A 14,872-nucleotide genomic window follows, 5' to 3' on the forward strand; every position below is an offset into this window, starting at 1 on the left:
TGCTAACCAGTATATTGAAATAAGAAGGAAAAATATCAGATTTCCAGACAGAATTTTACAAAAAGAACCAGTAACATTTTATTGAACACTTTGTGGAAGACATGTAAATATTACAGATAGGTCTACTAGTGTTGAAAAAGGATGAAATAAATACAAACAGAACTTGAAATCCCATAGGGATATATTAAAAACATAGTTTTCTTTAAAAGTGTCCATTTAGCAAAAAAAAAAAAAAAAACGTCTTCAATACTAAGCATAAATACAAACATGATCCTAAAATCTATGCCCTATAGAATACCTGGTTATTATAACTAACATACATACTTAAAATCATCCGAGACATTATGTAATGAAGTATAAAATAGGCCATTTCATTGTCACCTGTGGTAATGACTGTTAACAGTTGGAAATCTGATGCTTTGTGAAACAAACCATTCTGCAGCATAACATCTCAGATCCTGAGTAATTTTGAGTTACAAACAAAACACTAGGCTATGACCTCTTAATAATAACCATCGGCTTCATATGTTGTAACTGCTTAAGCACAGAATCTGCGCCGTCTGAAAATGTTTTATCCATAACAATTTTTACATTACTCACAGATTTAAGATTTAGTGGATTTCTGAAGTCTACAACCCTGCTGCGGTTTCTCAGTTCATTAGTCTTTTTGCTCCTGGACGCAGCTTTCTGTTTGTGAATTTGTTTTCGCTTGGGGGGCACCTCCACATTGCCTTTCTCATTTAGTTTCCGCTTAGAAGCGTTCGTTGTCTCAGAAGTCTCCAAAAATGTGAGGAATGAGTCCTCTAGCCCTAAAGGCTTGAAGGGACCCGGAGAAGTGCTGTCGTCCCGTTGCTCCTGGGGGGTCGGCGTCCCAGGATTTGAGTTCTCTGTTGAGCTGGTAACAGTCAGGCGGTTTCTAAGGGTTTGCATCCTTTGTGGACAAGCTGGTGTGGGATGTGGAGGTTTTCTGGGTCGCCCTCTTTTAGCGCCTCCTTCTGTCACATTGGAAGCTTGGGATTCTACAGTATTGTCAGCGAACATCTTGGTTTCGTCTTGGGTTAATTTCTCCTCAGGATTTTGCTCCTCAGGGTCCTGCTCACCAAACATTTGCTCGCAAAGCTTTTCCCCTTCGTCCGGCTCCGTCTCAGAGGAACTTGATGCACCTTCTGACTTGCTTGTATCTTTAAATCTGGAGCGTGAATACTTTTTGCAGAAGATGAACTGACTCCTTTGATCTTCGATGTACCTCTCCGTGAGGCCGTGAGTTGCATAATGCTTAAATATACTTCTCTCAGCCCGCTCCACCGTGTCGCATCCTATGATCATGCATGGGTACTGCAGGGCGGACTTCTTGGTGCACATCGCAGACGCCTCTTCGTGGGATTTTAGTGTAGGCTTACCAAAACTGGTCCAGTGTTCAATGGCCTTCCCGTCTTTCTTCTTAGTGTTCTTCTTCTTCACTTTAATTTTGTTTTCCACGTTTTCTTTTCCATTGTTAATTCCCGGAAAGAGTCCAATCGATTTAGTCCGTCTCCCATCAGTTGCTTTCGGATCATAGACATAGTCGTGCTTTTTGATCAGGTGACGGAGCAGATTGGATTTTGTAGTGTACACGCGGTCGCACCCATCATACTCGCACCGGAACGTTGGATCGACCGAGCCCCTCTCAGAAATGGCAATCTCCTTGTGAAAGTTCTTGATGTGCTCAATGTACTTCTCCACAGAATCGAAGGGGAGGGCACACTCTGGCCGATCGCAGTTGAAGGTCCCCAAGCTCATGCTGGCCATCATGGCAGTGGCTTTGTCGCAGGTGAACTTGTGAAGCAGGAGGTAGTGTTGCACCAACCTTGTGATTCCCATGAACACCCTGGAGCAGTTCCTCACCTGACACCTGACTTCATCGTCTTTTCCAATGCTGGGGATGATCTCCGGTTCAACCTCCAGGACCATTTTCTCAGCCTCTGGCTCGGCTTTGAGGGGAGGAAGCGACGCCTGATGCATGGCCCTGTAGTGGAGAATTAGATTCTGCTGGATGGTGAACGCTGCGGTGCATCCTTCATGGACACACCTGTATGGTCTATACGGACTGAAGGCGTTGTCCGTCTCACACAACTTGAGGCTCAACCTTTTTGGAAGCTTGTCCTTCCTTTCCTCCTTCGTTGGTGTGCTTTTGGAGCTGCTCGGCTTCTCTGGGGACGGGCAGGCAGACGCAGAGGAGGACTTTGGTTCTCTTATCATATTCTGACACACGTCTGGTTTTTCTTGTTGCTCATTTGCTTTGGTTACAGGACTCAGTTTCTCTTTCACACTGGAATTGACTTTCTTTTTGGGACTCCTGTGTATGACAGCCACTTTAGGATGCTCTGGAGTTAATTTAGGTGCTGGTGGTGCCCCCTCCCCAAGTGGCCTTTGAGTCAGATAAGTTTGAGGTGATGGGAGTCGTGTAACAGTCGATATCTCAGGCCTCGAGAGCTGTTTTGCTGCATCTCCTGGAGTGATTTGAGTAACTTCTGGAGGATTTGCATTATCTGGTTGAGGTGCTATGGCAATGTCGATTGGTTCTTGTTTTAAAATAGGCATAACAGGCGCAGACGCTGCAGGCGGATTGGTGTTGCGTTCACTGTTTGGTTGACTGTTCAACGGGCCATCTTTGTTAAGTTTGAAGGCACGCCGATTACGAGCACTGATTTTTAACTTCTGCATTTCTGCCTTTGACAGCCGGTGAACCTTTTCATAGTGGATTCTCAAGCCTGTTGTTCTTGTGAATGTTTTTGGGCAGATCTGGCAAGGATATGGAGACAGTTTGGATGGGATTCTTTTGAGCTCTTCAATCATCTCAGTGGAAAAATCATGCATTTTACTCAAGTGCTTGAATAAGGCTTCCTTCGTCATGAAAGAAAACTCACAGTCATCCTGGTCACATTTAAAAGGTTTAGGTACCTTTTCAATGGGTTTCTCATCACTTTTATTTTGTATTTTACTTTTATTTTTCTCTGCTTCAGAGGTTTTTTCCTTCTGTTCTAAGGCCAAAGCATTCCGCATTTTCTCCTGCGCCGCCTCAATCAGGTCCATCCTTTGAAAGGCGCTGGACATTTCCATCAGGTTATCCTCTCGATAAGGTCCAGGAGGTGTGGGATTAGCCGTCTCTGCCGGTTTGTCCTGCTGGTTTGCCGAGCAAACCGGGAAGGAGTTTGAATCATCCATTATGTTTGTACTCTGAGGCTCCTGCTTTAACATTGCAGGTGAAATCAGGGTGGTGAGGTTGCAAGATCCATCTGAGAAATCTCCATTTGGCACGTTGTACACCGAGCCATTCGTGTCGGGTACATGAGGGTCGTTGAGGAAATCCAGGAACGACGTAGGAAGGTCCGCTGTAAGGTCAATTTCATCCAGAGGTCTGCACTGTGAGCGCTTCGAGAGATGACCACCGAGAGATTTGGTGCTTGTGAACTCTCTGAAGCACCTTCTGCATATAACTTTCCCATCCTTGATGATTGCAGGCCACTTGGTACGCTTGCTCAGCCGGCTGCGTTTCGCCTTTAGGGCGTCGGTGTCACTGCTCTTCTCATCTGAAGGGTTAGGCTGGCAGTCAGCATCAGGGCACTCCTCATCATAAGGGAAAATGTTGTGAGTGGTGCTGTGTGGACTGACCACACCATCAGTGGAGTTGTCCACCTGTTCGTAACCAGCGGTTGACGTTGTCTCTGTTTTGCTGATTTCGCTGCAGTCCTTTAAAGCAACCTGTGCCTCAGGGGTCGCGCATTTCATGGGAACGTCCACGGAAGAGCACTGAGTGAGGCAGGAGTTTTCGCTCTGTGCGTACGGAGTGTGGTAGCTTCCATCAGGAAGGCTGTCGATGGTCGAGAGGCTGTTCCCATTATCCAATTGCCCACTTTTCCTCGCATCCGGATGGTCTCCGGTACTATCAGCATGCATCAGCCCATATTGGTGTCCTCCATTATGCATGTGTCCACCGTTGTCAAGCATGAGAGAACTGGAGACGTACTGAGACATCAGAGTTGATTCTGAAGGGGCGGGGGACATGGAGGAGGAGTGTATAGCTGCCATTGAAGGCTCTCGGTCTGAAGAGTGAGGCAAGGGATTGTGGTAGGGGTCTGCTTGCCAGGGGGGGTAGCTCCGGGACGAGTACTCACCCATATTGAAGCTATCAGGGTAGGGGTTATTCATAGGAGGAGACCATGACTGCGACATGTCTGACTGCATCACTGTGTTGGGATTGTTGTGCCCCCCCCAGTTGGGGTACAATGAGGGGTTGACCATCGGAGTAATGGGCACAGGCTCAACTGATCCAGGATAACACTGAGAGGGCGAGGCTGAGCATCCCATTGGATAATCCATCTGCTGCACCACTGGTTTGTTGCATAGTATCGCTGGCGGGTTGGATCGCTTGCTCCCCTTCTTGGCTGTGATTTTAGCAACTTTGTTATATTTCTTTGCCAATTTCCAGTCTTCAAATATTTCAGGATGCTGCTTCTTAACGTGCCTGGACAGACTCTTGTTTGTGCTGTATGCCCGGGAACAGTCATTGCTCGGGCAGCAGTGCAGGTTCTCCTCGTTTCCCGCAGGAACGGCGGGGGTGCTGGAGGGATACCCCTGCATGGAGGCAGGAATCTCGGTCTTGATTTGCTTTGGAGACATGATTTGTGGGACCATTTTTGGGAATTCGCTGCAGTGCACCTCCTTATGCTGGTGTTCCTGTGGAGCTGCTACGGGAACAGGATATGCCGGAGGAATATCTCCTTGCCTGGTCACATTATGCTGCGCTGGTGGTAGGTTTGCATCGGCAGGTGCTGGAGCGGGGTTAGTCAGTGGAGTGTAGCATTTCTCCGGTTCTTTTATCCCATGACCGGCCATTGAATTCAGCATGTTTTCAATTGAGTGTTTCACTTTAGCGGCCTCCGGTGATCTGCATGGCGATGCATTTGCCTTTGAGACGTCGTTCATGAACGCCTCTCTGTTGTTCCTTTCAAAACCAAACTCGGCAGGGCGTGCGTCTTCCTTCATCAGGGTGCTCTCAGGAGGAGGATCAGGCATCGCAGATACAGCAGGGTTTTGATTAATTACAACAAAACTGTTTACAGCATCATTTGGTCTATGATGCTCCTGGTGAGACAGAAATTCAGACTGTGAGTAGAAGATCTTGCCACAGTTATCGGTTTGGCAGGTGTATGTGAGGTAATGCTGAGCCTCATGATCATACAATAGGTAGGCCTCACTGAAAACTTGGCCACAGTTTGGGAACATGCACTGGGCTTTAAATTCGGGGTGTGTTTTTCTGTGCATGAGGAGCTCAGAGTTGGAGTTGAAGTTGGCCTTGCAGTCCAGCTGAATGCATATGTACGGTCTGGTGCCACAGTGCATCTGCAGGTGATCGTTGAGGTGTCTGACGTTGACGAACTGCCTCCTGCAGTACTGGCACACCACCTTCTGCTTCTGGATCTCTAAGAACCTCATGGCCTCCTCGTCATCCTTGTGGGATCTGACGTGAGCCATCAGGTTGCGGAAAAACTTGAAAGCCTTTGTGCAGTTTGTAACAGGACAGTAACAGTCTTGACTGATCTGAGGGTCAGACGTCGGTTGCTCTATCTTAAGAGGCGTAGCAGAAATGTTGCCAACTTGAGGGATGATTTTAACGGGACTCATGCTCGCCTTGGCTGCAACTTTCACCATTTTTGTCGGACTTTTAGGTGACTGAGGTGGTTTGGTTACCTTCCGCGCAGCTTTCATCGCTGCCAGTCTCTCTTTGCATGATTGCTTTACATGTGATGCTACATGGGGTTCTAACACCTCCCTGCTTTCAAAACTGTCAGCACAGATCGGGCAGAGATACACTCCATCTTTGAAATGTTTCTGGGCATGACGGACGATCCTGTGGCCCAAGAACTCTTTGTCACACAGAACACAATACTGCATGTAGGCCCGCCAGTTTCGGAAGCGGGCGGACACGAACCCTTGCTCCCGAAGTTTTTTAGCCTCTCTGTTCTTTTCTTTTTCATCTGTAATCTCATTGAGTTCGTTTGTAGTTGTGAGCAAGAAGTCCTCCAAATCCTTGTATTCGGGAAGTTTGCCAAGTGCGCTTTCCATCTCCTGTTCATCCGTGTCATTGAGCGTGTCGATGGAAGAGACAATGGCCGCCTCCTCGCCCATCAGGGCCAAGCAGTTGCGCTTCAGCGTCTTCCAATCCCAGAACTCCGGATCAAAAGGCCATTGTGTCTTCAAGGCCAGCAGCAACTCGCAACGCAAAGAGTTTGGCACCGGCAGACTCCCGTCCTCCTCCGGCTTCTGGTCGGGTTCGTTGTACAACGACTCCACGGCGTAATACGAGTCAACGGTTGGCTGCAGGAGGAACTCGGTCAGCTGACATGCTCGTTTGACCTCTAGATCGGTTGGCAGGAGGCAGGAAATGGTCTTACAGATGGTAGACTTGCTTTCTTTGTGATCACTGGAGGTCATTTTTAGAGCTTGAATACACATTTCTACGCACACTGGAAGCCCCACCTCTCCAACCTGGGAAAAAAAACAGAACATATGATAAATGCGAGACCTCAGGCAACATTTTAACATTTGCACACACACACACAGATCATAATATTACCAGAATAAATGTAGTACAAGATTAAAGAATCATAGTCATAATATTACCAGATTAACATGGTAATAATATAACAAATCATAATATCAGAACAAAATAAAGTCATATGACAATGAAGTAATAATATTAAGTTCTGCACATGTATTATTTTCTTTTTTTTACCTCATTTTGGATAACTTTGATGAGAAACAGAATGTGGCAGACGTTTCCACACTGCAGTGCCATCTCCTTGCTGCGGCTGAGGAACGAATCGGCAGACGCCTCCAACCGCATCAGCAGTTTACTCCAAAACAACGTAAGTTCCCTGAAAGAGGAAGAAAATAAGGCCAGATGAGATTCTGAAAATAAACGAAGAAAAGCATTCGGAAAAATTAAACTAAGGACTTTGTTTACATTTAACACAGGGCGTCAACAATGGAGTAGGATTACAGGCTTTGTCGCTATGTGGAGCCGCAGGCCACAGTCTTCAGCTCTGCTTTTGTTATTATTAATCATCAAAATGGTGACATGAGCCAAACTGCTTCAGGGCAATTAACTCGTCTTCATGTTACTGATTTTTGTTTCTGATGGCAGCTAGAAACTTGATTTAAATGTTAAGCAGACTTAAGATAAAAACAATAGCAACCTGTGTGCTATCTGAAAGAAATCAAATCTGGTTTTACCTCAAAATATATTGAAAATGTTCATCACTTTCATTCTCTCAGTTATAATAGTAAGATAGTCCAAATTCACAGATTTTAATAAAAATGTGATAATTGCCCCAGAGTTTCTTCATCTGTCCAGAGGGACAGATGAGGTGCGGTTTGGGACTCACCAGGCACAGTAAACGTCTTCCTGAAGGAGCTGTCGCTTCAGAAAGGCCGTACACAAACACAGAGCCGCCTTCTCGTCGCCCTCCGACTCCAGGTTGCAGATCATTTCAAGAGCATCTTTGCAGTCTATCGACGAAATCTATAAAAAACATTTTAAAAAAACCACTGGATACAGAGCTATTCTGAGTCCTGTCCTCTAGAAAAGATAAAAGCAGCAGCTGAGGTCGGATAAAGTAAAATCTAGATGTGTTTTTCTATTCATTTAATGAATAAAAACTTTAAACTTCAATTACTTTTGGTTAATTTATGCAAAAAATATTTAATAAGGGAAAATTCCTTCCAAAAATCTACAGCATGTGCCATTTTTCAAAAAATCTGAATAATCATCAGAATAATCAATTACTAAAATAATTGTAATGCTATAAAAATAGTTCACTTAAAAAATGTAGGCGAACTTGTTGCCTCACAAAATCAAGTTTTCAAAACTTAGACATGTTAGTATCTGCAAGCTGTACATCTTAAGTTTACACAACTTGATCATTTTGACACAATTTTAATGTATGAATAACTTCATTCTATCCTAAAAGCCAATTAGATTAATTTATTTAAACTCACGTCAAAATATGTTAGTTTTCATTAAATTAACTGATTGAGTAACATCACCTTGTGCAATTTAGTAAGCGTAACTTAAGTTAACCTATAAATATGAACATGTTGTAATTACTTAAACAACAAAAGATATTTTTTTAACTTTGACACCTTGTTGGCCAGTCAAATACTTAACTTTGTTTTTGCATGAACTCAACTTAAATAGGTTAGGTTTTCAAGCACTTCTTATCCAAATATTCACACCACTTGTTTCTCAACAAGTTCATGAGAATAAGTTAACTTCACTTGAAATCTTTTATTAAACAGGATGTTTTGTTTCACAACTTGTTTTCAGTTGAATTGTTAAGGTGGAAACTTCTGGAAAGGATTGATCGTTTTAACAGGATTTTATCTTACCTCTTCCATCAGCTGCTCCTGACTTTTCGTCATGCAGATGCAAACCAAGTAGGTCTGCTTGAAGTTGCCTTTTCCTTCATACCCTGGGTACTCTGAGCAGATCTTTGCTAGCACAGCCGCTTTGTCTGTGCTTTCCGCTTTGATAAGGTGCTTGATTCGCATGTTGAGAAGCGCCGGACCTTCCGATTCGAGATATTCGTGCACTAAGACACAAAAAAAGACACTTATCTAACAATTATTCCAAGTTATTTCATGGGATTACAACAGCACAGTTCGTCATGACGGAGCGCTAACCTTGTTCAGTCCGAGGAATTTGATTGGACAGGATGCTGCTTAGCGTGGCGTTGGTCCAGACGCCGTCCTGCTGAGCCAGAACCGAGAGCAGACGGAGCTGGGTGCTCCCACTTTCCTGCAAAAGGCTGTGTGCCAACTGCAAACACCAAAACAGAACAAAAAATTCACAACTAAACCTTTAGAGAGGAAGTGAGCCATTTTTCATATCAAGGCAACGTTAGCTTAGCTGCTAACTTATGTACCCTCATATATTTCAATCAATGAGTGAAATATATGACTTCATGACTCAAGTTACCAAGTAAATAAGTCACTTTTTTCAAATCAAGCATATTTTAATTACAGAGGTGGGTAAAGTACCCGAAAATTATACTAAAGTAAGAGTAGTACTACTTCGACATATTTTTACTCAAATAAAAGTAAAAGGTATTTGGTAAAAAGTCTACTCAAGTACTTAGTAACTGATCAAATTATCAGTCATTTAATGTTTAAAAATTACATCACCAGACAGATCAGTATATAGAGTTACGTGGAAATGTATGTATTTTAAGGATGAAAAAGACAATAATTTATACAAGTAAAAGAATAAAACCAGGTAAAAGCTGCGTAGTCTAAAATTTACTAGAAAATATCTGAAATTTTTATATTACTCTCTAGAAAAAGCAATTACATTTCTGGGCTTCAAAAGTTTAAAATGTGCAAGAAGAAAAACACTCAGAAATGTTGAGATTAATCTGAGAAATTTTTTAGAAAAAAAGAAGAAATTTTCTGATCTCCAAAAGCCAAAAAATTTACAGAAAATAACAGAGAGAAATTTTTTCCAAATAAGTTTCTTTCAATAAAAAACCTTTGAAACTTTACCTAAACACTGCAGGTGCGTGTCTGAGTCTGGTGAATTTCTGGTTAAAGTATGTTTGTTTTTCATTCAGTGGGTAGAGCAGTAATAATGAAATTACTCCAGTAAAAGTAAAACTTCACTTTAAAGAGTGAAGAAACATTTTGAACAGATAAAAGTCTAACAACTTTACCAACTGAATGAAATTCTGTCTTCCTTCTAAAGGCCCCAACATACTGGGGCCACTTCAGGCTGGACATGTCTGCGCAAGGATAGGTTTTTATGACCGCGTACTCGGTGTGGCGCATTAAACTACCCGGTGGAAACAGTGTTCACATCGAACTGGTTTCATGTGGTACCGGGCTGATAAGGTTGAGAATAAGGGTTATCTGAGTTCGTATTGTTCCAAAGTTGACATCGACATGATAAAAGTCAACATAAAGTTGTAACGGGGACGTGATAGACACGTAAGCAAAAATACTTCACAGCAACAGGTTTTATATATTCACCCAAATACTGACATGGTGAATTATGCAGAATTATAGGAACAAAAACCAAGAACTTCTTTATCAGCAGCGGAGCAGAGCGGCGGTCCGATAAGCTGAGTCTGACTTTTTCTTTCTTTTTTCTCAATATACAGCAAGGAAAGGATGATCAGGTATGTGCTCATTTTCAATTGCTGCACAAATTATTACATTGATCACAGCAGTGCTTTCGGAACATAATAACCAGAGCTTATTGAATGGATCCCTGATTACAGCTAAAGCCAGCGCCGCCTCCTGCTGCTCCGCTGCCCACAGTAGGAAGCTGCGCTGCAGCGGCTCGCTGTCTGCCGGATGAACCGACATGTCACTGCCTTTCTCTGTCCCGCACTGAGAGGTGAGTTAAGGCTTCCCAGATGGAGAAGAAACGGAGTTAGACCCCAAATAGTTAATCAAACTTGCTTGTTCTGATTAGGATTGTGTGAAATAAAGGAATTTGTCATTTTAGGTAATCAGTACGCTCGAGTATGAAGACCCGGCCGTCCGGGAACAGTAGGTCCGAGTATGCGGGGGTCTTTACTGTTTGGTCACATGATCAGCTGTTTTCACCGTTGCTTAGCAACAAGGAGTGCCTCAGCAGAAAATTCCAGAATCTGACATGTGGGTTATTATTTTACTGATGTGAACCAGCTTTTATAAGCTGTATTTTCCTAATTAAGCGACTTGTTATGATAGCGCCAGTGCAGCGGTGACGGCCTGCGGGACGCTGACCTTCACGGAGGACTGGAACTCCTCCCATAAGGCACCAGGGACATGCTGGGGCACCGAAAGCAGCAGCTCCGCGCAGCTCCTGTGAACCCAACACAAGTCGTTTAGTAAAGCCACATTTAGGTCAAGGATGTGCACACATTCAACAAAAACAATTCCGAAGATAACTGTGAAACCTGTGTGCTGATCAGTAGGGAAAAAAGGTGATGAAGGGAAGAAATATCGTCATTAAAGTAACTAAAAGCACAAAAAATGACAGAAAGAGTTTAAATCAGTATGAATACTAACTAGAGGTGCACTACTTCAACATATTTATACATGAGTAAAGTTTTTGAGTCAAAAATTTTCTAGAAAAAGCAAGTAAGACCCTGAGCTCCAAAAGTCAAACGTTTGCTAGAAAAAAAACCCAAGAAATTTGGAAATGAATCTCTGAAATTTTCTACGAACAAAAAAGGAAATTTCTGAGTTCCAAAGGCTGAAAATTTGCAAGGAAAAAATGTGAAATTTTGAGATTCATCGTCGAAATTTTCTAGAAAAAACAAGCAAATTTCTGAGTTCCAAAAGTCAAAAATTTGCAAGTCAAAAACTCAGAAAGTTTTTTTTGACATTTTCTAGAAAAACCAAGAAAATTTCTGAACTCCATAAATAAATAAAAAAAACGCCACAAATTTTTTTTAGATTAATCTGTGGAAATTTCAGAACTCCAAGTCTCAAATTTGCGAGAATAAAATCTGAAATGTTGATATAAATCTAAGAAATTGTTTAGAAATAAGAGGACATTTCTTAGCTCTAGAAGTAAGAACATACAGTGTTGAAATAAATGAGTGCTATTTCACAGTCAGTGAAATCCAACAGGAAAGCGTTTATTCGCTCAAGTTTGAAGGTTTTTTACTCACAACGCTAACTTTTCAAGTAGGAGTGGCACGTTTTCACAATCGGAGGAGAGACAGGAAGCAGCCTTAGCGAAGCTGAGGATGGCCACGGTGTAAACCTCCAGCAAAGGCAGCGGGTCTTCATCGGTTTTCCAGCGCCCAGCATGTTCCACCAGAACCTGGGAATCAAAAAACAAACCACACACAGGCATCAGGACCGGCTAACAGCAGAAAACATGCACAAAATGTAAAGAAATACCAGAAATACGACAAAAATACGGATTTACTAGTGAATCTTTAATATGTCAGCTTGAAAAATAATGTGAAATATATATATATTTAATTTTGAATAGTAGATTAGGCTATTCTCAGATGACAGAGAACAAAAATCTGCTTTTTAAAACCAAATTATTCGTATTTATGTATTAATAAATACGCATTAAAGTCCAAGCTGTTGGTTGGTGCATTTATAAACCGAAAACGATGGGAAATCTCAGCTTTGATCCATTAAATAAACTTACAGCTGGTGGATGATGATCTATAGATCCACTTTTAATATTTTCATTACACTAAACCTCATTTAGCAGAACCAATACGAGTTAAAACAAATGTTTTAGCATCTTTCTGAAACTTTTATACCATTTAACCCATCTGAATTTTGTTTTCTATTCATTAAATGCATCAAAACTAAACTAGTTAAATTATTTTCAGTCTATAATCAACAAAAAAATGACACTTTCATGCACCTTTTTGTATGCTAAGACGCATAACTAGGAATGTTTTTTGCTTGGTGATTAATGGGTCAAATGCTGAAAATAAATCTTGAAAATAAACTTTCCTATGAATTTAATGCGTCAAAACCCAAAGCCTCTATTATTTACAGTCTGTAAACATGTCATTAAAGTGAATATTTACACAAATATGAATATAATAAAGCTGAATTATAGCAGTTTAACGTTCTGTTCATAGGACCCAAACAAACTATTAATATTTCTTTCTTTAATTGCTGCTTATTATTAAGCAGTAATAAAACTGAGGGACAATTAAAGGTTCACTTTGTTTTTATTATTTCCACTTTAAACAGATAAAGTTTAAGGTTGTTACTATAACACATAATGGAGGCAATATTATATTTGTTTCATTTTATTTTCTTCCTGTTTTACACAATCGTCATTATTTACATACATTTTACTATTTGAGCTGTTTTTTTCTGATTTCAAATAACATTCCTGCTATTTGCACAATTTTTTATCCACTTCTTCTAAATAACCTGTTTTTATTTATGCACATTATTTTTTAAATGTATTCCACGCCGCTGCACTTATTTTTTCCTTTCTTTTTTGTGTAAGAATTCTCCATGTTTTTAGAGGTGCAGAAAAAAACTGATTCAAAGGAGAATCACAATTTCTAAACCTGGGAATCCTGAATCGGTTCAAAGTGCGCACAAATTGATTTCAGTCTACTTAAACCATATTTTGAATAACTTTGACATTTTCTTATTTAACAGAAAACCAAGCTGAGCTAACCTTAAGTTACAGAATTTTATGCAGAAACATATTTTAATTTAAATATAAACTGGAGGGATTTGATGCAGTATGACTTAAATAAATGTTTTATTCATTTACACTGCATTTTCCTCTTGTCTGTCACGTAATTTAAACCAAATATCGAGATCGTCTGAATAGAAAAAATGTTTCTGAAAGTTAAATATTCGCATCTCTACCATTTCTAATAACTGCAGAGTATTTTCTTATGCAGTGAATTTGTCCTTTCTATACAGCTTCTTATTCTTATTTCCAGTTTATATGAGTGATGCACCGATCCAATATTAATATTGGTATCACTGAAAAAAATGCTAGATTGAGTGACAACGATCCATAAGGGCAGATCTTCTCAGTATAATTCTGATTATTTATTTTACATTAAATTTAAAATTACTTCAAATGCTTCTTTCTGAAGTTGCAGTTTATTTTTGTCGGTTTTAGCTTCTTTATTGTTTTTTATTATACATTGGTTGTTCTACTCCTAACTGCACTGACTGAACAAATTAAAGTTTTGTTGTTTTTACATGTTTGACCAAGTTTATGAAGCTATTGGTGTATTTAAGTGAGCTGGTGCAGAGTTATCAAATATATTTGTAATTCGGTACATTTATGTCTGTGTTTTAAAAAAAAAAGAAACATTTTAAGTCAATTCAGGACTGGTTTTGTGTCGGTTGATAGTAAAACTCAGATGTCAGAAGTAAAAAAGTAGATTGTTGCATTCCTGGTGTTTACTTTTTTTGTGTAATTCTAAATGCTTTGTCTTACTGTCACTCCCCACTGAGGAATAATAAAAGTTATTTCTATCCTATAGTTTTAGGATTTATATCTTAAAACTATACTGTTTTTCTTCTGATACCGAAGAAAAATCGGTATCAGCTGGAAAAACATGATCAAATTTAAATTTTTGCTTTGGGAGTGAAACTAACATGTAGCACAGCAGCACTATGATGCTATCATAACCTCTAATACTCCATTAAAACCAAAAATAAAGCAGATTTTTATCAATAGGAAACAACAAAAAAGTAAAATTAATGACTGAAATGTGAAGATGACTTGTGCAGCATGGAGACAGTTGGAGGTTTTATTTAGGTAGCTGCTGGCTAATTAATGAGTAGGATGTAATGGAGTCAGTGACCACTGACACACTTTTCCCTCTAAATCAGCGGCTCTGATGCAGATGAAGCAGGACCGCTTCATTTCAGACGCAAAGCGCGTTAATGGAGATAGCTATAACACCGTAATTAACATCTGCGCTGATGTAATTAGCCGGATTAATTAGAGGGAAAAGGCCCGGGCTAGCATCCTATTGAAGAAGAAAAAAAATCACAGCGATCAATGAAGCACCCTCAGAAAGTAACCCCATTTTAAAACACTCCAAAACCCACAAAGGAAGATTTGTAGTTGTTTTAAAGCGTTTATTTTAGTGCACATCAATGCATTCGCAGCCGCTAACGCAGCTATCCCGTTTTTTTTTTTTTTTTTTTTTTTTTTTTTTTTACCCCCGCGTCCACCCTGGCCTCAGAGGGGATTTACCCGAACTGAAAGGACGACCAGGGAGGTCTGTCACAATAAATCAATTAATTGCTTGATGAATTGAAAGGAGATCAATAATTTCCATTTGTATGACATATAGTTTTTCTCTTTCTGCTT

The 14,872-nt window shown here is 40.7% G+C and overlaps 1 protein-coding gene across 1 annotated transcript; it reads right to left on the minus strand.

The window, feature by feature from the left end:
- Window positions 1-53: 53 nt before the first annotated feature.
- On the minus strand, window positions 54-11,918 carry znf292a (zinc finger protein 292a). Its single transcript, XM_007574170.2, has 7 exons — window positions 11,703-11,918; window positions 10,810-10,888; window positions 8,725-8,860; window positions 8,431-8,633; window positions 7,428-7,564; window positions 6,776-6,917; window positions 54-6,528 (listed from the first exon to the last, which is right to left on the minus strand). The coding sequence occupies exons 1-7, from the start codon at window positions 11,888-11,890 to the stop codon at window positions 493-495; spliced, it is 6,921 nt and encodes a 2,306-aa protein (XP_007574232.1). The 5' UTR covers window positions 11,891-11,918; the 3' UTR covers window positions 54-492.
- Window positions 11,919-14,872: the final 2,954 nt, after the last annotated feature.

This window comes from Poecilia formosa, unplaced genomic scaffold (genome assembly GCF_000485575.1).
Source record: "Poecilia formosa unplaced genomic scaffold, Poecilia_formosa-5.1.2 Scaffold345, whole genome shotgun sequence".
NCBI lineage: Eukaryota > Metazoa > Chordata > Actinopteri > Cyprinodontiformes > Poeciliidae > Poecilia > Poecilia formosa.

What these genes read in the sequence shown, in the direction of transcription:
- znf292a (XM_007574170.2), bottom strand. Translation starts at nt 11,890, where the DNA reads ATGCCTGTGTGTGGTTTGTTTTTTGATTCCCAGGTTCTGGTGGAACAT. An exon ending in CTACTTGAAAAGTTAGCGTT is followed by an intron (nt 10,889 to 11,702) that starts GTGAGTAAAAAA and finishes TTGGGTTCACAG; the next exon opens with GAGCTGCGCGGAGCTGCTGC. An exon ending in TCAAAGTTATCCAAAATGAG is followed by an intron (nt 6,529 to 6,775) that starts GTAAAAAAAAGA and finishes TTTTTTTCCCAG; the next exon opens with GTTGGAGAGGTGGGGCTTCC.